We start from the raw sequence: 23417 nt of genomic DNA, 5'->3' as shown, positions 1-23417 counted from the left end.
AGGGATGTTCCCTTGTATGTCCCTTGTGACCTCATCCATCACTAAAGCAAACAAATAAGGGCTCAAAGCTGACCCTTGATGTAGTCCTATCCTAATCGGGAAGTCATCCGTGTCTCCATCACTTGTTCGAACTCTAGTCACAACATTGCTGTACATGTCCTTAATGAGCCCGACGTACTTCATTGGGACTTTATGTTTGTCCAAAGCCCACCACATAACATTCCTTGATATTTTATCATAAGCCTTCTCTAAGTCAATAAAAACCATGTGTAGGTCCTTCTTCTTCTCCCTATACCGCTCCATAACTTGTCTTATTAAGAAAATGGCTTCCATGGTTGACCTTCCAGGCATGAAACCAAATTGGTTCATAGAGACCCGCGTTATTGCTCTCAAGCGATGCTCGATAACTCTCTCCCATAGCTTCATAGTATGGCTCATCAACTTAATTCCCCAGTAATTTGTACAACTTTGAATATCCCCTTTATTCTTGTAGATCGGTACCAATATACTTCTCCTCCACTCATCAGGCATCTTGTTCGATCGAAAAATATGGTTGAACAGCTTGGTTAACCATACTACAGCTATGTCCCTAAGGCATCTCCACACCTCGATTGGGATACCATCCGGTCCCATCGCCTTACCTCTTTTCATCCTTTTCAACGCCTCTCTGACCTCAGATTCTTGGATTCTCTGCACAAAGCGCCTATTGGTGTCATCAAAAGAGTCATCCAACTGAAAGGTTGTGTCCATATTCTCACCATTGAATAATTTGTCAAAATACTCTTGCCATCGATGTCGGATCTCATCCTCCTTTACCAAGAGATGCTCCCTTTCATCCTTAATGCACTTAACTTGGTTGAAGTCTCGTGTCTTTCTCTCACGAACCCTAGCCATCCTATAAATGTTATTCTCTTCTTCCTTCGTACTCAAATATTGGTAAAGATCCTCATACGCTCTACCCTTTGCCACACTTACAGCTCGCTTTGCAGTCTTCTTTGACACCTTGTACTTCTCTATATTGTCCACACTCCTGTCTTGGTACAAGCGTCTATAGCATTCTTTCTTCTCCTTAATAGTCCTTTGGACTTCCTCGTTCCACCACCAAGTATCTTTAGCCTCGCGTCCCCTTCCTTTGGTTACTCCACACACCTCTGAGGCTACCTTCCGAATGTTGGTTGCCATCTTGTTCCACATATTGTTTATATCGTCTTCTTTCTTCAAGAGCCTTCTTTGATAACCCTTTCCCTAAATACCTCTGACGTCTCTCTTTTCAGTTTTCACCACTTTGTTCTTTCAATCTTAGCTTGTTTATCGCTACGGGCACGCACCTGAAAACGAAAATCTGCCACCAAAAGCTTATGTTGAGAAACAACACACTCCCCTGGTATCACCTTGCAATCCAAGCATGCTCGTTTGTCCTTTCTTCTTGCGAGGACAAAGTCAATCTGGCTACAGTGTTGTCCGCTACTGAAGGTCACTAGATGAGATTCTCTCTTTCTAAAGAAAGTGTTGGCTATCATCAGGTCAAAAGCTACCGCGAAGTCCAGAACTTCCTCCCCCTCCTGATTCCTACTACCATACACAAAATCTCCATGAACTGCCTCGAAACCTGCGCTTGTAGTACCTACATGCCCATTAAGATCTCCTATAAAAAACTTCTCACTACTAGGTATAGCTCTAACTAGGCCATCTAAGTCTTCCTAGAACTGTCTCTTAGCACTCTCGTCGAGGCCTACTTGGAGGGCATACGCACTAATTACGTTCAAGACCATATCACCAACGACAAGCTTGACTAAGATAATCCTATTTCCTTGCATTCTCACTCCCACCACACCATTCTTGAAGCTCTTATCAATCAAAACTCCTACTCCATTTCTATTCGCGACTGTCCCTGTGTACCAAAGCTTGAAACCTGTATTGTCCACCTCCTTCGCCTTCTGACCCTTCCATTTAGTCTCTTGAACGCATAATATATTTACACGCCTCCTAGTCGCGGTATCAACTAATTCTCTTAACTTACCTGTAAGTGACCCTACATTCCAACTACCTAAACGGATCCTAGTTGGTTCGACTAGCTTCCTTACCCTTCGCACCCGTCGACTCTGATGCGAAGACCCTTGCTCATTTTTCACTACACCCGGGCGCCGATGTAGCGCGCCACTAAGGAAGCGACGACCCGATCCTTGGTTACTTGACACCATGCCCAGATCACGACACGGTGCGTCACGGGGGTGACGACCCGGCCCTTGCCCATTTAACACCATACCCGGGTTCCGATATGGCGCGTCGCTAAGAGGGTTACGCTCCAACGATTTTCTTTTGGGTTTCATCTCCATTTAAGTGGCTAAGTTTTTACATTGGCTCGCCACGCCTAACATAACCCTCCTCCTTTACCAGGGCTTGAGACCTGCTATGCTGGGACACCAAAGGCGCCCCACCATAGGCGGAGTTTTGATATATACACAATGTTCTGGCAAAATTATTGGTTATTCTCGAGAATACCCAGGCATCCATATTGGATCCGCCGCTGAAACACATAAGTGGTCAGTGCAGACTCAGTACCTCCCTTTTGGGGTGGTCAGAGTTCGAGTCCCAAGAGACTCACTCTTTATTTGTAGCTTCGGCCACAACGACCAAGAGGGGAAAAAACCTCCCTTGTCTGTCCCACATCAAAGCACATGTCTGTGACCAGCTCATCTCACGGAGCTGCGGTACCGCTATGTATGTGTGGAGTAGGGGTTCGAGGGTTTTCTCGATCTGCATGAGAAAATCTTCTTTTTAAGCTAGAATAGCCGGGGCTGTCTAACCACCGCAGAACGAGTTTTTTTAACATGTTTTTCGACACATCCTATAACCATTGTAAATGCTACTATACTTAGGTAGGTAGCATCCGCACGCACATATTTTAGCTCACGAATTATGAAGACAGGCCGTTTTCGGTTGGCCAAACCCATCACGTTTTCTGATTCTTGCTAATAGGAATATAAAATATGTGCTACCAGTGTGAAGCATCATTAACAATGCCCGTCTAGCTCAGTCGGTAGAGCGCAAGGCTCTTAACCTTGTGGTCGTGGGTTCGAGCCCCACGGTGGGCGTTTTTTTTTGGTTCCGGCGGCAGTGTCATACAGCGAAGATCCTCCTTACTTTCTTGAGCTTCCTTCTGCAGAATGGGCAGCCACCATTTTCCTCCACGATCCTGCACCACCAAAAAACCATTGTTGTGCCCCCGTTTACGGTTTACCTACTTCTCTTTGATCATCATGGTTCATGGCAAAGCCCGACGCTTTACCTGGCACCGCACGCGTAGCAGGTAGCGGAATGCCCGCACGGGAGGAAGAAGCAGTCCTTCGGGGCGTCGCAGCAGAGCACGCATCCACCGCCGCCCTCGCCCCTCCCCTCCGGCTCCCGGTCGTCGCTGCCATCGTGAGACACGGAGTCGTACGACGAACCCAGGCTCGCGGCGTCGTCCTCTTTGTCCTCCAGCAGTGGCCTTCTCCGGTCCGCGCCGCCGCCGCCTCCAGTGCAGGGGCCGAACAGCAGGTCCAATATCTCGTACAGGAGCAGCAGCACAAGAGCCAAGACGACTGCAATAGGCAGATGCGACGAACTGTGTTGTTTGCTTTGCTTGTAATCAGAAGGCCGTGTGAACATTTTATAGGTCTTTCTTTGAGCTTCCCCTAAAAAAAAAAGGTCTTTCTTTGAGCTAGTACCTGATCCAACCACGTACACCGTCCAGCGAGGTTCGTATGACAGTTTCACGTGCTGTGCATCAGAATTCAGTCTCTGAAGAAAGGTTAAATCAGTGAGTGCAACTAACGTAGACAAGAAATTTGGGTACAGGATGCGATTGCATAAACAAAAGGGCCTGAAGATCACAAGAATGTGCAGTTTACCTCTTCGTGGCCGGATGACAGGACCGCAACATTCCGTCCAAGAAATGGTAATCTGTAGGTGCAGAGACCGTGACCGGCCGGTCCCGGTGAGCATCTGTAATCTGCTCCGCTGGTGTTGTAGAGCAAGGTCCTGATTCTGAATTCCAGCTGCACCTGCCGGATGAAACCTTCAGAACAAATGCCGATGCTGTTGCACGGCATTCAGGAACTCCACCGGGCTTTCATTTCAAGATGGCTACTTGATTTACCGTCGTGTCGTGATGATCGTTTAGGTTGCGCACGGCAATGTAGTACTCAGAGGAAAGATTGACGGTCTGCTCAATTGTTCCATTTCCTGAGATCAGACAGTGTAACAGCATTAGCATTCAGAATTTCACTGAACTGGTTCTTTTAATTGATATATATATTACAGTACTTACTTACCCTGCACCAAGCGCCAAAATAATGTGCTGTTCTGCAGAGATGGCATCTCAGCCCACCGCATAAAGCTTTCCCCTATGGAGCCAACGCCAGAGATCACACAATCAGAATTTTCAGGAAGTAAAAGGAAGATGATGAGTGGTCAGTGATTGTATCTGTACAGACTTACTTGTACCTCCTCGTTATTCATCTACCTAAGTTGTTCATACGATTTAACAAAGGACTAACAAAATCTAGATGACAATTCCTTTTCAGATATCGATAGATCCCCTGTAACTGCCGTCAGGTTATTTTTTTAGAAAGACAGCAAGAGCTTTGCTGAGATTTTATTAGACGATGTAAAGGAAAATAACAGGATAAACAGAGAAAACTCCGAGCTACTACGGCGCGCAGGTCTGACCGTCAGATTATTTTCACCTAATGACTAATGTTGACTGTCTCCCACAGACCCGTGCAGTGGTAATAGTAGTGTATATAATCCTATGATATCTTGCAGTTATGAGAAATGAAGTGATAGGAGCTAAATGCAAATCTTTTAGCTTTAGCACATCTTCTTCCCTCCTTTTCGTAATATTACGGACCAACCACGGCTTCAGTTTATATCTGAAGGCACCTTACCTTGTGCAATGATGATGCAGAGTGGATGAGGCACGCCATCTTCAGACTTGACACTGTAAGCGGCTTGAAGTCGAGCCCCCTTGTTGAGGAAATACGTCCATTGCTGCACGATACAAACAAGACAAACTATTCAGGCGAGATATACAGAGCCGGTTGCTGTTCGTTTGGTTGCAGACGTTCTGGTGAAATCTTTTGCTGGAAGCCTGCAGGTACTCTGAACGCGCAGAACAACCTGAAGTCCAGAGCCTAACAGGCGCGCGACAATCAGATCCAGAGACGAACGACGACGACACAACGCGGCGTTACCCTGTGAGAGTTGGCGGGCACGACGACGCGACGGGCCTCCGGCCACTCCGTCGGCACGTCCAGCGGCGGAGCCACAGGCAGCCCATGGAGCACCAGATCGCCGCCGCTCCCTTGTGACCCTGCATCCACGCTGACCTGAAAACGCACAAAGCGCACACGCTAAACAAACTTCTGCTTACCTCCAGGCTTGTTCAAAGAGCAAGAAAATTCAGTGTAGTGCCTCTCAGAGCATGCGCCGCGCAGTGTACTGCTGCTCACCTTGATGCCCTGCACGAAGACCGAACTGGCCTGCACGAGCCGCGAGCACCCCGGGCCGACGGCCAGCTCCACGGGGCCGTAGTACCCCAGCATCAACGCCATGGACGCTGCACGTACGCCAGGTCATCAAGAAATTAAACACTGCGACCAATCGACCAAAACGGCTACGACGACGTTGGGCGAGTGTGGATCCAGGGCGAGAGATCGACCGAGGAGGCAGAGGGCGAGGAGCGAGACGAAGCGGGACGCCGTCGCCTCCATCGAGCCGCTGGCGCGCGGTGGACGTGTGACACTGTGACGGCGTGATGGACGAGCACGGGCGCATGGAGAGAGCCGGAAAGATGGGTGGGTGTTAGCCTGTACAGTACGTTCGATGGGGCCTAGTAGCCGCGTACGTAGCTACCGGTCTCATGCATACATGGCGCGTGCGAGAAGGTAGGTAACCTACGGTTCCGATCCTCACCGACGGGAGAATGTTCCTGTGTGGAACTGTGCATGACTACACCGTCACCATCTCAGGAAGACGGAAATAATCTGCTGGTCACTGTAAACACATTAGGCCTTGTTTGGACACATGCGATCCATATGTGTTGGAGTGAAATAGAATAAAATTTAGTGTAATTCCACTCCAATCTATTTCAACACATGTGGATTGAGATGAATACATGCGCATCCAAATAAGGCTTCAAGGAGGTGTATACTTAGGTGGTGTTTGGTTGGGACTTGGTTGGGACTGTTCTGATCCATGTTTTTTTAGCTTCACTTCACGATTTTTAGCCAAATGGTTTCATCTCCACGCACTCTTTTCGAGAAAAAATGGTGGACTTATAGGAGTACCTAAGAGCATCTCTAAAAGACTCTTCATATCCTTGCTAAATGTTAGGAATAGAGATTTTGGTAAAAAATTATCCTCCAACAGCTTTTCTAAATGGTCATCCAAATATAGCCATCTTCTATTCCGAATTTTTCGCTAGCCAAAACTAGAAAACGAGAACGGCTCTCTAGAGTGTGCATGAGATATAGAAAAACTGTTGGAGAGTGAAAAGATATAGAAAGTGATTTTTATGCAAAATGATGATTTAGAGAGTGAGATTTAGAAAGGCTCTTGAAGATACTCTAAAGAGGTGCTCTACAAACTCCAGGTTTTTGTGGAGCTGCTCCACGGTGGAGTTTGTAAAGCAGTCCCAAACACCCCCTCAGTTAATGTGTGACATGAGAACTTTTAAAACATAATTTGCCTATTGTTTCCACTCGGAGTCTGGTCTAATATGTGACAGACAAACAAAAAAAAACGAAGGAAAAATTCTAACCAGCAAACCATCTTTTCTGTGCACGTCAAATAGAGGCTTTTTTCGTGTCAAGTCTAGACCTTATGAGTACGCTTTCATAATGGTGCACTTAAAAGGCCCCTACCTAGCGTGTCAGGTAGAGGCCTTTTTACGTACTAGATAGAGGATGTGGGATGCCAGATGGAGGACGTGGGATACACGACGCAGGCACGCAATGTGTGAACTCAATGCCATTGAGGAGTGTTTAGAGGAGCAGTAGGATACAAGATGTCAGGTGTTGCTAGTTGGGTCAGCCTAGAAAGAGTAGTGAGAGGGAGACACATATGGGTACGCGTGTGATGCGTACTTAGGCTAGCGTAACGTGAGACGATGTATAAATGACCGTATAAAATCATCTAGGGTCATTTGAATATTATTAGTTTTTTTAAGAGCTATAATATTACAGCATCAAGTTTTATAGTTAAGGCCTTAAGGGTGGGTGGGGGGGGGGGGGTATGTACTCAACCGCGTGATATGTTAGGGGGGTTATATAAACTTTTTACTATTGTTTGTTGACTCAATTAAGGCCGTGCTAGCACCCACATAAGATGTCATGTCAACGAAACCACCTTCAAAACCTTCTCAGGGTGTTATTTAGATGGTTTTCAGCAGTTTAAGGGCCTGGGTAGAACACCTGGTGTTATAGGTGATGAGGTGAATCACCGATAGTTTGGGGTTTAAAGTAAACTTTGTCTAATTTTGTTATCATGGGTCCCTCTGCTTGGTATGGAGCTTGTGTCTAGGGGTGGTCACTTGGTTTTTGGTTCGGTTGCTCGGTTTTTGAAGAAATTCGGTTCCTGAAAAGTAGAAACCGATCGGTTGTAAGAAATTTTGGGAACCGAACATTTTGGTTTTTGATTATTTTGGTTTGGTTCCGGTTCTAACCAAAGTAACCCAACATTTTTTTACAGAGGTTAAGACAAACAACAAAATATGTAGGTTCTAAAGCAAATTTAGGCAACACTACCTCTCTATTTAGATAATAATATTTGTTAAAGGAACAATAGCAATATTATATAGTAATATAAATACACAGCAGTTCAAATATGAGACGAGATGAGGTAACAAAAATATATAAATAGCAAATTTGATAGAATTTTGCATATAGTATAACTTTAATTTGCAACTGTTAATTGTTCCTGCACTTGGAATGACATTTGAATCAGAGGACAAATATTGCGAGATGTACAACATCTATGTCGATAATGTCGGGTTTAGTATTAGAAAGGGCAAGAGAAAGTGCTTCAAGATGATACTATTTATCAGAAATATATAGAGGATTATAGTTATTCACCGTAAAAATGAGTTGGAAGAAGATTTTAATGCACGTTGAAAGAAACTAGTTACTTACGTTCCAAAATTACCAATGTTGAAGACTGCATCTCATAATCACAGCCATGGTGCTTCCTTGCTGTAAATGGTGCCGAGTGAAATACATAAGTTTTGTATATTACAGCCATGGTGCAACGATTGATCAGTTCTTTTGATAATTGCAAAACATTATTTAGGTAACCTGTTGCGTTTGAAAGTCAATCGAAAACTTTTTATAGATATAAAAAATGGATTTGTGAGTTCCTAAAGAAAATAAGATACACTATTTAACCTTCAACGTAGCAACGCATTGGAAGATTGCATAATATAGATCACTTGTTACACCAATAAATAGATTCAAATCGAAATGTACAACTAGCAGGCCGTACGTAGCAATGCACGAACATCAATGTACTACTTGGTCTTGACGACTCCTTCGTTCCCGGCGAGGAGGAGGTACTTGTCCTTCCTCGTGAGAGTTGTCCCTTCGAACCCGAGCGCGGAGGCGAGGTCACGCTGCACCTCGTTTGCCACCTCTATGCTGCTCTTACCACCCTCGGTGCTCACCGGCTTCAAGAACTGGACGCTGTACTCCGGTCGAGGGTTCATAAGAAAGTACACGGAGTCCAGGCTCTTGGCGAGAGGCGACGTGGAAGTCGCGTAGAATACGCTCGTCCGCGCGTCGACCGCCACGGGGGTCACCTCGGCGGCGAGCTCGGCGAACAGCGGGCTGAACCGGAGTAGGTACGGCTCCCGGCACGTCGTCCCCTCGGGGCACACGACCACGTCGCCGCGGGCCATCATCGACGACATGCGGCGCCGGTCCTCCTCGCGGTCGCGGGTCAGCCGCCGCAGCGGGATCGGGGATAGCAGCTCCGATAGGCGGCCCAGGCTGTACGACACCGAGGCGACGGGCCTCCCGAGCGCGCTGGCGATGCCAACCGCGTCGAGGAGCGTGCGGTGGTTGCAGGCGTATAGCCGCCCGCCGTGAGGCTTGCCGCTGTCGTCCGCTGCGGAATTGGTGACCCCGATGACGCGCACCCTCACGCCGGTGAGCGCAGCAGCGACGGCCGACACGCGCCACGGGAGGAGGATGTAGATGGCGATGCGGATGACGGCAAGGACGACGCCGAAGGGGAAGTAGATGTACATGGCGAGCGCGGCCGCCGCCGTCGGCGTGAACGCCAGCCGGCCGTCGTGGAACACAACAGGCTTCGGGCCATAACCGCACAAGGTCGTCTTCTCGGTTTGCTCCAGGACACGCGCAACGACCCTCTCCGTGTCCAGCTCGGCCATTGTCCCGGTGAGGTACCGTGGCCCTCCTTTGAGCTCCCTCCCGGCCACCGCGTCGAACCCCACGTACTCCTTCAAGAACGCCTCCACCATCACCGTCGGGAACGTCTGGGTCACGGCCACCACCTTCGCCTCCTTGGGCAACGCGCGCAGCAGCGCCTCGACTGCTCGCACGCCGCCCGGCGCCTCCCGGGAGAAGAGCTTGGGGAGCACGGCCCTGCCGACCCTGGCCGCCTCGTCGCGGCGGAGCCCGCAGAAGGAGACCATGGCCATGGCCCTCACGCGCGCGCCGCGGGGCAGCGTTTGCAGGACCGGGTAGAGCGTGAGCAGGACGAGGCCCCGGGCGTAGCCGCCCGCCTCGACGGCGGCGAGGAAGTAGGGCGGGAACGCGGCGCCCGGCGACGGGTTCAGGAGCAGGGCGTCCGCGTCGACCGCGAACGCGTTCTCGCCGAGCTGGTGCAATGCTGGAGGCGACGGCGTTGCTGCTGCCGGTACGGTGGTGGTCGCCACGCCACGGGAGCAGCCCCGGAGGCCCGCGGCGAGGCCTCGCTTCACGAGGCGGTGGATGCGGAGCGCGCGGCTCATAAACCTGTCGCTGGTCAGCGCCATAACTCAGAGGTGCTGATCGTGGGGTTTGATCTTGTAATCTGTCCTCTTTTTTATGTGTAAGTAATCGATGATTTGGTTTCTATAGGACGAGTGTTTACCGGGAAGGAAACTGTTTCGGATTTGGTTTCCAGATCGGACTAGTCTTTTTTTTTTTTGAAAGGGAGCTGTTTCTTTGTGTCGGAAACGAGCTGGGAAGGGATGTTATCGTCGTGTGCCCACTTGATGGCCCCGCTCCCCTCCGTGTCTGCGGCGTCACGTCGACTCCGTCCGCATCTACCTCCTCGAATCGGAAGCGGAGTTCGACCACGGCGTGGAGCGTGGTAGCCTCGTTCTCGTCGGTGGCGTCTTGCTCGGCGGCGACGGCAAGACGAGGTCCAAAGCCATGCGAGGTGGATCTCGCCATCTCCCTCTCGTAGATAGATGTCGTAAAGGACGGTTATCGTCTAGGCCCGCTAGCTCTTCGCCCCGCCCGCTCGTTCTCGGCTTTGCCCCGCTCGGTCGACCGCACATCCATCCTCCCACGCAGTTATTCGATCTCTCCCTCACGTGTGCCTCCGCTCTTCCTCCTCTCCATCACGTAGTCCTGCTTTTCCTTGACATGACCTTGGATGATGCAGACGCCGGCGTCGAGGAGCTGCTGGGACCAGGAGGAGGAGCCGTGTAGCCGTGTAGGTCGAGGGACCGGACCTCGCGGGTGCCGCGGCAGAGTAGCTCTAGGTAGAGGGCAGCTCTGACGAAGCCCTGCCCGCCCGTCACCGCGAACCACACGTCCTCGATCCCTTCGTTCGCGCTCAGATGCATCTTCTCGACGGGGTACAGGTCGTCGGCGACCGACAATAGCCTGGGTAGTCGGCCTCCGTGCTGCCTGACCCCGAATCCGGGCGAAGCGTCAGCACTTCAGCAAAAACAAGACCAACTCCACGATGGGGTCTGGACTGTGAAGTGGAGGCGTTGCCTTATTTTCCAATTGAAGACCATGTTGATGCTTATGGGCGCAGCAAATCCGTAGCTGAACAATTGTTACTGAAGAGTAATGGGCGGCTAGCTAAGTAATTTTTTTTTTTGACGTTGAACAGGAAGGGCGCACCCTACTGGTGATTTATTATAAAGAGTTTAAAAGTAAGTATAATAAAGGAAGGAAGATAGGCAGACGGAGGGGGTTCAAGAGACAAAGAAAGAAATGAAAAAAATAAGCCACACTAAGAATATTAAACAAGATTGTTTAACCATAAATCAATCACACGGAAGTAGCTTCTTTTTGCGCGCAGCAGAAGTAGCGCAAATTAAAACTTGAAAGCCCTTTTGGCATCTTGAATTGATGGCTGCTTGTTGTTGAAGATGAGCCCATTTCTGGTTTGCCAGATCGTCTAGCACATCAAGATGATGATTTCTGTGAAGAAAGGGACATGGAGTTGTCTTCTAAAGATTTCTAGATTCTGGAAGAGATCTATTTGTGGGTTAATTTGTAAACCCAACCAGTTCCAGCAAGTAGTGGCAAATGAGCAATCTATTAGTAAGTGGAATAGTGACTCCTTTGTTGGTGGAGTGCAGAGAACACAAGTATAATCCTCAAGTTCCATGTTTTTCCTTCTAAGAAGCTCTCTTGTGCTTAGCCTGTCAATCAAAATCAACCAAGCAAAGACCTTATGCTTATTCTGACATGAGCACTTCCAAATCTAGCTGAAGCTCTGGTGTATGACTCTGTGTCCATTTAAATGCTTGTATGCTTTTGCAACTGTATATCTTCCCGAGTTCCATAACTAAGTAATAGTTTACCCTTCTCCTTAGCATCAGAGCTCCTTTCGTCGGTGGCAAGATTGAAAAGAAGGGCAAGGAAAAAAAGAAACACACCGGAGGTCATAGCAATCGTCCTGCGTGCGACGCTCTCAGCTTGCACCGTGAGAAATGTTTCTCTGGCTGCAGGCTTGCAGGTGCTTCACCGTGTGGCCAAACCTACAGACGCCCATTGTTTTCGCGAAGAAGGCATTGTAATGGCTAGAAAACATTTCAGGGACTATGCACCTCTCCATGGTCGTGGGGGAGTCTCTTGGCCATTTGGAAAGGCTCCTTGACATACTTGAGCTTTCTTCCACCTCTCTTTCAAACACTGTATGTGATTGTATTTTTAGTAAGATTGGGAGCATTTTGCTGCATTGCATCAAGAGTTTAAACTCTGTAACATTCAGCGACGGAGCACGGCACAAAATCAAGGGGGGGCCAACTTGACAAAAACACAAGTGAAATATGTTGACATCCGAAATAAAACCATATATACTATGATAAATTTAACTAATCACATATCAAGTGACTATAGAGACTGTCAGACTACTCTTAACCAAGTTCTGGACTAAAACTAGCTATATATATATATATATATATATATATATATATATATATATATATATATATATATATATATATATATATATATATATATATATATATAGTTGTGTCACATTTCACAAAATACAAGTGACCAAAAACTATTAAACAAGCCAAGCCAAAATATGTGTCCAACGTCATAGGACTATCAAATCCTAAAAGTCTGCTCTTCTGTTCTTCATATCCTTGAAATCTGAGATTATATCATCATAGGTGTAGTGTTCTACAATTTCACCTTCGACCTGGACAAGCAAACTGTTGGCAAGGTATTGATCTTCTATCTTGTTGCGCAGCCTTGTCTTGACGATCTTCAAGACAGAGAAAATACGTTCTGCAGTAGCTGTTGAAACTGGGAGAGTAACAAGCAAACGGATCAATTTATCAACAAAGTTAAAGATTCTATTCCGTCCTGTCTTAACAAAGCCTCGACATAGGTCCACCAAGGTAGAAATATTTTTCATGTCTTCATTGGTAGAAGCATCAATAATAAAATGGTTTAGCTGACGCTCTAACCCAATCATTTCTTGCTGATTGAAATCCAACGGGTAGTACTTCTCAATCATTCTACATATCTCTTTTGTTTGAAAATCTGCAAATCCATTTCTTGGTACAAGTGTAACACTAATGGACAAAAGATCCATCACCTTCTCATTGAACTTCAAGTTTAATTCAACCAACTGGGTATCAATGGTTGCACGAAATATCTCCACTCGATAGTAGCGCTCCTTAGTAAAATGTTCAGGTTGACGACGAGCACAGCAACCACACAAAATGTATGTTTCTTCCATATTTGGAATAAGAATGTCATGATTCATGCAAAACTCAACAACTTGGCAAAAAAAAAGTTTCCCATCCATCATCAGATCTCATTTTCTCAAGAAGTACTTTTGTGGTTTGCACAAGGCGAATAGCATTTACTATATCTTGCGATTTCTTTTGTAAAGCTTGGCCAAGTTGTTCAGATATTTCTAACATTTCCTCATCATACACAGCACAAACACAAACTCAAATGATGTCAAGTACTTGAAAGAAGTATCTCCATCAGCATGGTTTGCACCTGCTATTGAGTCGGCGGCTAGATTTTGCAGAACTGAACTTACTACTTTAAACATGTTCATAAGGCTGGAAATAGAGCCTAGCTAAGAACCCCACCTAGTATCTCCTGGATGTCTCAATGAACGGATTTGGTTTTCTCCTTGACTTGTCTCGAGCTCATCAACAGCAAGCAAGCGTGCAAGTTCAACCATTTGGGCATCATGGAGCTCATCATGACGCTTTGATGATGAATCAACCGTGTTTACAAAAAAGAGAAGATGCTGAAAAAACTGGGTAATAGGAACCACATCCTTTGCTGCAGTGACAAGAGCAAGTTGCAAGCGATGTGCATAGCAATAGACATAATATGCATAAGGACATTCTCTAGGAAAAAGTGCTTGCAGTCCATTCAACTCTCCCTTCATATTGTTTGCGCTGTCGTACCCTTGGCCGCGAAAGTTTTGGATGCCAAAGCTATATTTGGACAATACAGTACATAGTTCCTCTTTTAATGTCAATGCTTTGGTGTTCTTTACATGTATCAAGTCAAAGAACCGTTCTTGTAAAACACCATTTATATCAACAAATCTGAAAACAAGTGCCATTTGCTCTCTCTTTGCCACATCACATGTTTCATCCATAAGAATATAGAACTTGGCATCACCAATTTCTTCACGGATATGCTTCCTGACTTTCATTGCAAAAATACTTAAAATCTCTTTTTGAATATCTGGTGAAGTGTATTTGCAATATTTTGGGGCATTCTCTAAAATTACATTTGCAATTTTAGGATTGAACTCTGCAAGAAGCTTTAGCATTTCAATAAAGTTACCTCTGTTTTTTGATTGAGGTGTCTCATCACGACCTCTAAAAGCACATGACTGAAATGTTAGCCACTTAACAGCTGCTATTGATGTTCTCAGACATAGACGATTTCTTTCCTTCTCCATGTCAGTTGCCTCTTCCAAAATATTTTCTATATGATTTGGTTGATTCAGTATAGCTTGACATTCTCTTACTGCATTATTGTGTTGTGAGCAAGGTGTGGATCCGACATGAACTAAGAAGCCACACTTTTTCCCATCATTAACTTTCTTCCAATTATCGAAACCTTGTGTGTAAAGACATCAAAACCACCTCGCTTCTTTATATTTTTGCTACAAAGAAAGCGGAAAAAACAATATGCATGGCCGCTGCTCTCAGAATATTCCAACCAAGACGGAAATTGACTGAACCAAGTATAATTGAAACAGCGTTGATGCCCTTGGGGTCCAGAAGGCTTGTATTTCTTCAATAATGGTTGCATGGGACCTAACTGCAAGTATGCTTGCCGCACTTGATCTCTCTGGTCATTTGGATATTGCTAAATTTGTGGACGCAATGCAGGATCTCTCTCCAAGAATTCAATGCCTCGAAACATGATGTGTTCATTTCTTTGATTTTCTTTTTCCTCAGCTTCGGCTCCTTCCGTATCTTCTTCTTCTGCTATTCCAATTGCTTCTTCCTAGACTTCTTGCCTTTGTGGCTCTGAATCATCTAACTCATTTTCAACTGCAGCTTCTTGTTCTCCTTGCCTCAGCTGATCCAATTCATCTAACTGAGTTGCTTCTTCCTCATTTCCTTCTTGTCTTTGGGGTTCCAAATCACCTAGTTGAAGTATTGGAGGAGCTTGATCTTCCTCTTCCCCAACATCTGATTCATCTCGTTTTCTTTTGTAAAAAGAATGGAGAGACACAGTTTTCATGTGAACCATTGTTGTTACCTAATAAAAAAATTGCATCCAGTTATTTTTTATTTCAATCAAGCATCTAGCAAAACCACCTGGAAAAGAAATAGAGCAAAAGATTGGAGTTGGAGATCGAAGAAGAAAAATTAACCTGTCAACGACGAGCCGACGAGGCGTTGAGCCAGCGACCACCGCTGCTGCGCTGCAGCCTACACCCTGTAGGACTGTGGGATGGAGGGAGGACGAGTCGAGAGGGAGAGCGGCTGCCCTTGCTGGTGTGCCGGTGTCTGCTCGGCTGGGGCCGGCGGTGGCGCGGTGCGGCGCCGTGGTGGACTGACGGTCTGGCGGAGCGGCGGAGGTCGGAGACTCGGAAGAGTCACCGAGTCAGGCACTCTGCTCAGCTATTCTACTCTCGTTGTTGGGCTGTCTGGCTATTGGTTTTCTTGGGCTGAACAATATTTGGGAATTTTGTTTTGGACAAGGGAGGGCCGGAGCCTAGTTTGGCCCCCATTGCGCTCCGTCCGTGGTAACATTATTGGAGACTAGCGCTAGCAGATGCGAGTTTAGTCATGGAGAATGAGTTTTAGCATTTTGTCATAAAAGCAATGTCTCTTCATGAATCAAATGAAGATGAAGAATTTAGTCATGGAGAATGAGTTTTAGTATTTTGTTGTAACCTGGTAGTGATTTTGAGTATGTGGTGACGTACTTTTGTCCCTTTTGCGTACGTGGTGATGTTTCTTTTAACCATGTTGATGTGTAATAATGGGCCTTGCTTTCTAAACAAGGAGCCATAAATGTGATTTTGCAATGAAATAGAGAAAATGCTATGTTGTTTTGTCCCGCTAGCTTGTTTGATTGTGGTTGTCCTCCAATACGTTTATACTTGTGGCTTGTGCATGCAGCTTGCTTTCTTAATTAGTATTGTGTCTGACCATCGTCTGCATGGTTGATTACTAGTGTAGAATTTTTGTTTGGCTGTAGTAAAGCATGGGCTCTCACGATAGGTACATAAAAGCAATGTCTCTTCATGAATCAAATGAAGATGAAGAATTTAGTCATGGAGAATGAGTTTTAGCATTTTGTTGTAACCTGGTAGTGATTTTGAGTATGTGGTGACGTACTTTTGTCCCTTTTGCGTACGTGGTGATGTTTCTTTTAACCATGTTGATGTGTAATAATGGGCCTTGCTTTCTAAACAAGGAGCCATAAATGTGATTTTGCAATGAAATAGAGAGAATGCCATGTTGTTTTGTCCCGCTAGCTTGTTTGATTGTGGTTGTCCTCCAATACGTTTATACTTGTGGCTTGTGCATGCAGCTTGCTTTCTTAATTAGTATTGTGTCTGACCATCGTCTGCATGGTTGATTACTAGCGTAGAATTTTTGTTTGGCTGTAGTAAAGCATGGGCTCTCACGTAGTCATCTTCAAAATCTAAGCCATGTCAAAAGATTTGATGTACACAGTGTGGACATCGGTTGGTCCGTTGGTGGGACCTATCGTGTACACAGTGTGGGCGTAATCCACGCCAAAAGACGCGTGCCGCAACCGCACGCACGAAGCCACGACCCACGAAAGGCCCGCAAAAGCAGGCAGTCAGCGGCTCTGTTCGGCTTCCGCTGATTTGTACGACCGAACTGAGCCTGATCGTTAGCCGGTTCGGTTGGCTGGTTCGTATTGTTGCTGGTTCGTAAAGAAGTACTGCTGGTTGGTTTGTGTAAGAGAAAAATACTATTCTGACTGAAAATTTACGATCGTTTACGATAAGAGATGCATACGTTTGTCTTTCTTATGAATTTCTGGTTGCTTAATTTTCTTGTTTGCTTAATTTTCTAGTTTCTGGATAAAAACATGAGATATTTGTTGCGTGAAGCCGTGAACTAGCCACGCCATATACTATTCCGCATGATTAGCAGATGCAAAATCTCGTATTCCGCATGATTAGCAGATGCAAAATCTCGAGTTGCGTGATTAGGAGATATTTTCTAGCATCCATGCATGCAGCCATGCAAAATCTCAAGTTTACCCCGTATTTACCCCTAACCGGTTAACTCCTTCGGCTTTAAGATTCACAAAGATTTTTAGAGAAGGAGCGCGGGAGCAGTTCTCAATTTTTATTAGTACTGTCTAGATTAAAAAAAACAGGTAGTCTTCAAAAACATCTATTCGACAGAAATTAAAATAATCACAAGATGCCCTTGTTTTTTTTTTTTGCATATTTAAATTCACCAATTTTACATGTGTTGACAAGAATGTTTTGGGATACTTTAATAGCTCGTACACAATGAATGGAGGGTGATCTCATTACTAAATTCATCATGGGGGTTCATTTTCAAAGGAGCACTTTCTTGCAACGGTGGTGAAGTATCAATTTACAGGAAAATTGACAGTGAGAGAACATCCTCTAAATCACGTAGTTTTGCAATTTTACCGCTGTTGTACTACGACCATTTTGGCCAATTTCTATAAGTAGCCTCTGTTTACTTGCGCCAGAGAACAAAAGGTGCTCCTTGTTTCAGTTCTAAAGAACGCATAGACAGGGGTAAGAGCAAATCAGTAATGATGTTATCAATTCCCATGCCCAAACTTACGTACCAGAAGGATTACATAAATCTAACTACTATAACACTAAGTAAAACATCGTCATATTCCCAAGGGAGCAGCGCAGAGAGCATGCAGAGCACCGGGCGTAGAATGGCCGTGCCCAAACAAGTAGCACCCGGGGAATTTGCTGGCCCGATTCGTTAGTTCCCTTCTTTCACACCACCTCCCTCTGTTCCAAGGATCTTCTCAGTCAAGGAGAAACCAAAAAGTTTACAGCTGCTTCGCCCGATGCCACTGTCGACCAATCCAGAGTTAGCAATACTTGCAGGAGCTGAGGCTTCAGTTATGTCGAGAGGCTCGCTTCCATTTTCGCTCACTCTTTGCTGCTGCATGGATGGCCATGGTGCAGCTTCTCTCTGTAATGCAATGGATGAGTACCCGCTGCCATATGCTTCTTCACGGTTGGTCACACCATCTAGCTCAGCATGTGGTACCATGGTTTGGTTAAACATAAGAACAGAAGAGGGCGAATGCACTTCTGCGGCTGGCAGATTAAACTGCTGGAGACCATATCCTCGACTTGCAGCTGATCTCTGCACATAATCAAATGATCGAAGCCTGCCATTCTGTTTGCCAGCATTGAAAGCAGCTCTCATGAAAGAAGGAACCACCTGAGACATTTCTTGACCTTGCAAGACCTCTGAGAATTTGACAGATTCAATGAAGCCTAGGGGCTGGTAAGCAAACCCAGTGGCATTTAGGTGTTGATGGCCACTCATTGCATCATTCATCTTGCAGTTCCACACATCGGCAGAGAATCTCCTTCCATAAAAGCCTTGACATCTGGGGGTATCTGATGAATGAGAGCATGCAACACCATGAATCCTAGAGTGCACCAATTCTTGACCTTGCAAGACCCGGTGGAAACGTTCAGCTTCCACAGAGTCTGGACGACCATTTCCATCTACATATTTCATGCAAATAGTTAAATGGACCTGACTAAAGGAACTTTTTAGCTATGAATCTGTATTAGTTTCATGCTGTGGAACCTACCCAGAATTGGTGCGTCCAAATCACCTTGGGGGAAGCACAACTTTGTTCGCTTTTGTATTGTAGACCTAGCAGCGGAGATGGCATCCACATCGGAGATGGCTACAGTGCTGTTGTATTGTAGCCGCGGCAAGGGCAGACGTCGAAAGGCTCCCCTACCGCACTGTAGCCACAACAGAGGTAGGCGTCAAAGTTAGCCCTGCTGTCACATCTAGTCACTATAGCAGCCTGGTATGTCTGTGTACTAGGATTAAATAAGTAGAGTTGTATATATAGCTTCCCACTTAGTGAAGACAGTTCAGTTGCCACAAACATTCTGAAGCAGAGCTTCGGCCAACGCTGGGCTTGTGCTGTGTGTGTGCTTTTCTCACCTCTTCTTCTACCTCTAGCCATAGTGAGTGAGAACGCCGGTGGGTGGTCGGCTCACCCGTGCGGGAGATCTCGGGCCCAACAAGTGGTATCAGAATCGTACAAGCGTCATCGCCGGACTAACCGCTGGCGATTATGGATGGTTTGGAGATAGGCGACAGCAGCGACGCTGTTGTGGCTACCCAGCCACGACAGGAGGTCGTCGTGCGCACGGTGCGAGAGGTCAGCGGCACCAGTTGGCCGACGCTAACTCGCACCATTAACAAATGGGCGGTGACCATGAAGGTCAAGCTCAGATCCCGACGGCTCTGAAATGCCATTGACAAGGGCACCAACAACGAAGAAGACAACATGTCAGCGTTGGAGGCTATCCTTGCTGTTGTGCCAGTAGAGTACAGGGAGCCGTTGGGGTTGAAGAACTCTGCTAAGGAGGTGTGGGAGACCATTGTAGCGATGCGCGTCGGCTCCGACCACGCAAAAAAGGCGACGGCCCAGCAGCTAAAACAGAAGTACGCCAACCTCAAGTTCAAGGATGGTGAGCCGGTGGAGGACTTCTCCCTCCACCTGCAGTCGTTCATCAGCAAGCCGGGGAGCCATGACATCACCATCGATGAAGAAGAGATGGTCTCTAAGTACCTCCACTCTGTGCCGGTGAAGTACATCCAGATCGCTCTCTCCATAGAGGCGATGCTGGACTTGTCCACCCTCACCATTGAGTATGTGACAGGTCATCTGCAGGCGGTGGACGAGTGCATGGAGCACGCCATAGCAACGACGGACAGCGGCAAGTTGCTGCTGACAGAGGAGGAGTGGGCTGCCCGGATGAAGGAGAAGAAGTCCGAGGAAGCCTCCTCCAACTGCGGTGGCGATGGCAAGCGTCGCGGCAAGGCTTCTTCGGAGAAGAAGAAGAAGGTCGACCCCAACGCCTGCCGGCGCCACGGGAAGACAGGCCATTGGGCAAAGGAGTGCCCAAATCACAAGCAAGAGAAGAAGACTGAGGCTCATTTAGCATAGGCTAATGAGGATGATGATGCCACTCTCCTAATGGCAATGTTCTGTGCACCGCACGACGTTGAGGCCAAGGAGAAGGGAGATGTGATGGTGGTGGAAGGGGACGACAAGGCTTTGAAGGCTGTCAACCTCGACGAACCACGTGCTCAAGTCCACCTCGGACGTGTGGGCGGTGAGCAGGAGCAGCGGTGGTACCTAAACTCTGATGCTAGCAACCACATGACGGGCTCCAAGAAAGCCTTCTCTGAGCTCGACAGCAATGTGACCAACACGGTGAAGTTCGGTGATGGCTCAAGGGTGATGATCCGAGGGCACGGCCCCGTCATCTTCAGGTGCCAGAACGGCGAGCACCGCACGCTGACTGATGTATATTACATCCCATAGCTGTGTTCAACCATCATCAGCATTGGCCAGCTGGATGAGCGCGGCAGCGAGGTACTGATCAATGACAGCGTCCTCAAGATCAGGGACCGGGAGCAGCGGCTTCTTGCAAAGGTGAAGAGGTCTCAGAACTGGCTCTTGTGGGGGTATGGCCCCCGGTACCCACAAGACAAGACATGGGTCGCGCCCCAAAGGTGGCTCAACCCACAAGATCAAGGCGTGCACCGCAAGACTACATGAATATGTGATTTATTATATAATACCAAATAGGATATTTTCTTGTAACCCTACCCCTCTAGAGTATATAAGGAGAGGCAGGGGTCCCCTAGACGGGATATCAAATCTGATACACAATCAATACAAAATAACAGAGCACAGAATGTAGGGTGTTACATCAAGTTGACGGCCTACGCCTGTATAAATCTTGTGGCTTGTGTCTCTGTTACCATCTGGTTCGTATCACGCACACCTCCACCGATTCATCTACTACCGTGGATATACCTGAAGGGACCATGACGTCTAAGAGGGGGGTGAATTAGGCAACTTTAAAATTCTAACTCTAAACTATGGCCTCTTTTTCTTACCCTAGCAAAACCTATGCAATAGATAAACTATCTAGATGTGCAACTATGGTTTTGTTAGTGTATTGCTATCTCTACCATAAACGTAGTAAAGTAATCAATGTAAATGCGGAAGCTAAAGAGCAAGGTATGCAAACTCCCGTCAACGACTCCGATATTTTTATCGAGGTATTGAGAAGCATGCAAGCTTCCCCCTAGTCCTCGTTGGAGCCCCTCGCAAGGAATCCCTTGCAAAGGCCAAGCTCCCGGTCGGGTAACTCCGTGGATAGCCTCGGGTCTTCCCCACGCACAAGTGGGTCTCTGATGTGCCTCTCGGCAAGCCTCTTCCAGATGCTTCCCGCTGTCTTCACTATCAAGCTTTCGGGCGAAGCACCGTGGGCCTTGTTCCCTTCGGCACACGGTGGCGGCCACACCACAAACGCGGTTGGTGTGATCTCGCGAGACTTCAAGCCCCTCCGATGTACAACACTTGTGCTCGCAAGCATGGGGTGGCAAGAGGTATGCAAACCTCACTAAACACTAGGCATACACCTAGAGCAAGCGCATAAGCGGTGGTCTAATCAACCTAAGCACTTCGCAAAGCACTTATGTTAATCACCTAATAAAAAACTAAGCACTATGCATGTGGAGATCACTAAAATGATGTACCAACACCCTTGGTATGTTTCCTCAGCTCCACACTCCTCAAATGGCCAGTTGGGGGTTGTATTTATAAGCCCCACTGAGAAAGTAGCCGTTGGGGTCGAATTCCCGCAGAACTGCTACTGACTGGACGCTGAATCATCCTGATCGGACACATCCGGTCGTCCCGACCGTTGAGCCAGCAATATGCTGATCGGACGCTGGCTAGCGTCCGGTCTCCTGCCATCGGACGCATCCGGTCGCAAATTTGCCGCTCTGGAACCTTACTACAATCGATCGGATGCTGCTGTCCTGCGTCCGGTCGGTTGCCGCCAGCGTCCGGTCCAGTGTCCGGTCGCCTGTCTGCAGAGCCACTCGCCCAGCGTCCGGTCACAGCGTTCGGTTGCTTGTCCAGCGTCCGGTCCTGCATCCGGTCACCACAGTGAGCTTATTTCTTCGTGATCTTGCATATGGCTTGGTTCTAATCTTCATACTTAGACTTTGCTTGATCTCTTGGGTCTTCTCTTGTGCTCCTAAGGTCTTGCTTGAGGTGTTGATCATCGGATCATCACATCGCCTTCGTCCAAGTTACGTTTTGCACCCTATTGAGCTACAAAACAAACACTTGCAAATTCATTAGTCCAATTTAGTTGTGTTGGTCATCAAACACCAAAATCCAAAGTAAATGGGCCAATGGTCCATTTTCCTTACAATCTCCCCCTTTTTGGTGATTGATGCCAACACGACCAAAGCAAGCAAATAATAAGAATTTAGAAGTTAAAAACTACCTACTTGCTAGGATGAAATGCAAAGGGCAAGGTTATATGATACTAATTGACAGATACCAATTAAAACTTTACTTAAAAGCTTGTCTTGCCCTTGTAAATGTCCTCGTGTGATATTATGGATTACTACAAATTTTACCATTACTTAGACTAATCCATAATCCACTTTCCTCCCTTTCTAGGACCATTACAACTTGTAGACATCAACTTGATGCTTGCCTTTGGTCCTTCAAATTCTCCCTCTTTGGCATCAAACACCGAAAAGGAAGACATTAGTAGCACAAGGGAGGGTCAAATTTCATGATCCTTTGTGTATAGAGTGAAATGGATCACAAAACTTGACTCTCACATTATATAGACTAAGCTCCCCCTAAATATAAGCATGCATATGGTCAAAATCAAAGCATATGCATAATTAGCAATTTATTGAACAAGAGAGTTTAATCTATATAATGCATGGAGAAAACATATAAATATGAAATGAACCAACATGATGATGTCAATTGAAGAATAATGCTTAACTCCGGGGACTTCAATTTCCTTACAATGAGACTACTACACATGTGATAGGTTTGAAAAATATGATACCATTTGAACAAGTGTTAGTCTCAAAGCATCCAAGTTGTAGAATTACTCCCCCTAAATATGTGCACACAAATGTGGAACACTTTGTAGGAATCATGCACATTGATTTTAGAATCAAAATACCACTTGAAAGATGACTTCTCATGAATGTGAGAATCATTTTCAAAAATGATATTCAGGAGAGATTATCTATAATTTGGACTTTGGCACATATTAGATAAATAAAAGTAGGACAAGCTATGCGCCGTGCTCCCAAACAATTTTAAACCATGTAGGTTTGCTCCAAGGGTTGATAATGAAACCAAGCAAGC

The 23417-nt window shown here is 46.6% G+C and overlaps 4 protein-coding genes and 1 non-coding gene across 9 annotated transcripts; 1 reads left to right on the top strand and 4 right to left on the bottom strand.

Annotated features, from left to right (window-relative positions):
- Positions 1–2805: 2805 nt before the first annotated feature.
- Positions 2806–5830, bottom strand: LOC136514246 (E3 ubiquitin-protein ligase APD2-like). 5 transcript variants are annotated; one of them, XM_066508228.1, is made up of 10 exons: positions 5705–5830; positions 5496–5602; positions 5164–5372; positions 4932–5034; positions 4317–4388; positions 4142–4227; positions 3894–4046; positions 3711–3783; positions 3290–3607; positions 2806–3196 (listed from the first exon to the last, which is right to left on the bottom strand). In XM_066508228.1, the coding sequence occupies exons 1-10, from the start codon at positions 5818–5820 to the stop codon at positions 3141–3143; spliced, it is 1293 nt and encodes a 430-aa protein (XP_066364325.1). In that variant the 5' UTR covers positions 5821–5830; the 3' UTR covers positions 2806–3140. The 5 variants fall into 5 exon arrangements, with proteins under 5 accessions (XP_066364325.1, XP_066364326.1, XP_066364327.1 ...); XM_066508229.1 differs by having other exon boundaries at positions 3290–3584; XM_066508230.1 differs by having other exon boundaries at positions 5238–5372.
- TRNAK-CUU (transfer RNA lysine (anticodon CUU)) lies at positions 3023–3095 on the top strand. Its single transcript has one exon. It is a non-coding gene; the product is annotated as a tRNA-Lys (tRNA).
- A 2718-nt stretch (positions 5831–8548) lies between the features above and the next one.
- On the bottom strand, positions 8549–10694 carry LOC136514378 (glycerol-3-phosphate acyltransferase 1-like). The gene has a single exon (XM_066508344.1). It carries the CDS (start codon positions 10034–10036, stop codon positions 8549–8551), a length of 1488 nt encoding a protein of 495 aa, XP_066364441.1. The 5' UTR covers positions 10037–10694.
- Positions 10695–12573: 1879 nt separating this feature from the next.
- LOC136511191 (uncharacterized) lies at positions 12574–15206 on the bottom strand. Its single transcript, XM_066505361.1, has 5 exons — positions 14971–15206; positions 13990–14320; positions 13097–13199; positions 12924–13007; positions 12574–12767 (listed from the first exon to the last, which is right to left on the bottom strand). Exons 1-5 carry the CDS (start codon positions 15204–15206, stop codon positions 12574–12576), a joined length of 948 nt encoding a protein of 315 aa, XP_066361458.1.
- A 2717-nt stretch (positions 15207–17923) lies between these two features.
- LOC136513927 (auxin response factor 14-like) lies at positions 17924–18514 on the bottom strand. The gene has a single exon (XM_066507903.1). The coding sequence runs from the start codon at positions 18512–18514 to the stop codon at positions 17924–17926; it is 591 nt and encodes a 196-aa protein (XP_066364000.1).
- Positions 18515–23417: the final 4903 nt, after the last annotated feature.

Source organism: Miscanthus floridulus, chromosome 16 (genome assembly GCF_019320115.1).
Source record: "Miscanthus floridulus cultivar M001 chromosome 16, ASM1932011v1, whole genome shotgun sequence".
In the NCBI taxonomy this organism is placed as follows: domain Eukaryota; kingdom Viridiplantae; phylum Streptophyta; class Magnoliopsida; order Poales; family Poaceae; genus Miscanthus; species Miscanthus floridulus.
This window is presented reverse-complemented; position numbering and strand designations above follow the sequence as displayed.

Coding starts and splice junctions, on each gene's coding strand:
- LOC136513927 (XM_066507903.1), bottom strand. CDS start 18,514: ATGAATGATGCAATGAGTGGCCATCAACACCTAAATGCCACTGGGTTT.
- LOC136514378 (XM_066508344.1), bottom strand. CDS start 10,036: ATGGCGCTGACCAGCGACAGGTTTATGAGCCGCGCGCTCCGCATCCAC.
- LOC136511191 (XM_066505361.1), bottom strand. CDS start 15,206: ATGGTTCACATGAAAACTGTGTCTCTCCATTCTTTTTACAAAAGAAAA. Junction 13,200..13,989: donor GGTTCTTTGACTTGATACAT/GTAAAGAACACC, acceptor CAAATATGGAAG/AAACATACATTTTGTGTGGT. Junction 13,008..13,096: donor CGTGCAACCATTGATACCCA/GTTGGTTGAATT, acceptor ATGGATTTGCAG/ATTTTCAAACAAAAGAGATA.
- LOC136514246 (XM_066508228.1), bottom strand. CDS start 5,820: ATGCGCCCGTGCTCGTCCATCACGCCGTCACAGTGTCACACGTCCACC. Junction 5,373..5,495: donor TCTTCGTGCAGGGCATCAAG/GTGAGCAGCAGT, acceptor GTGCGTTTTCAG/GTCAGCGTGGATGCAGGGTC. Junction 4,228..4,316: donor ATTTTGGCGCTTGGTGCAGG/GTAAGTAAGTAC, acceptor GTCTGATCTCAG/GAAATGGAACAATTGAGCAG.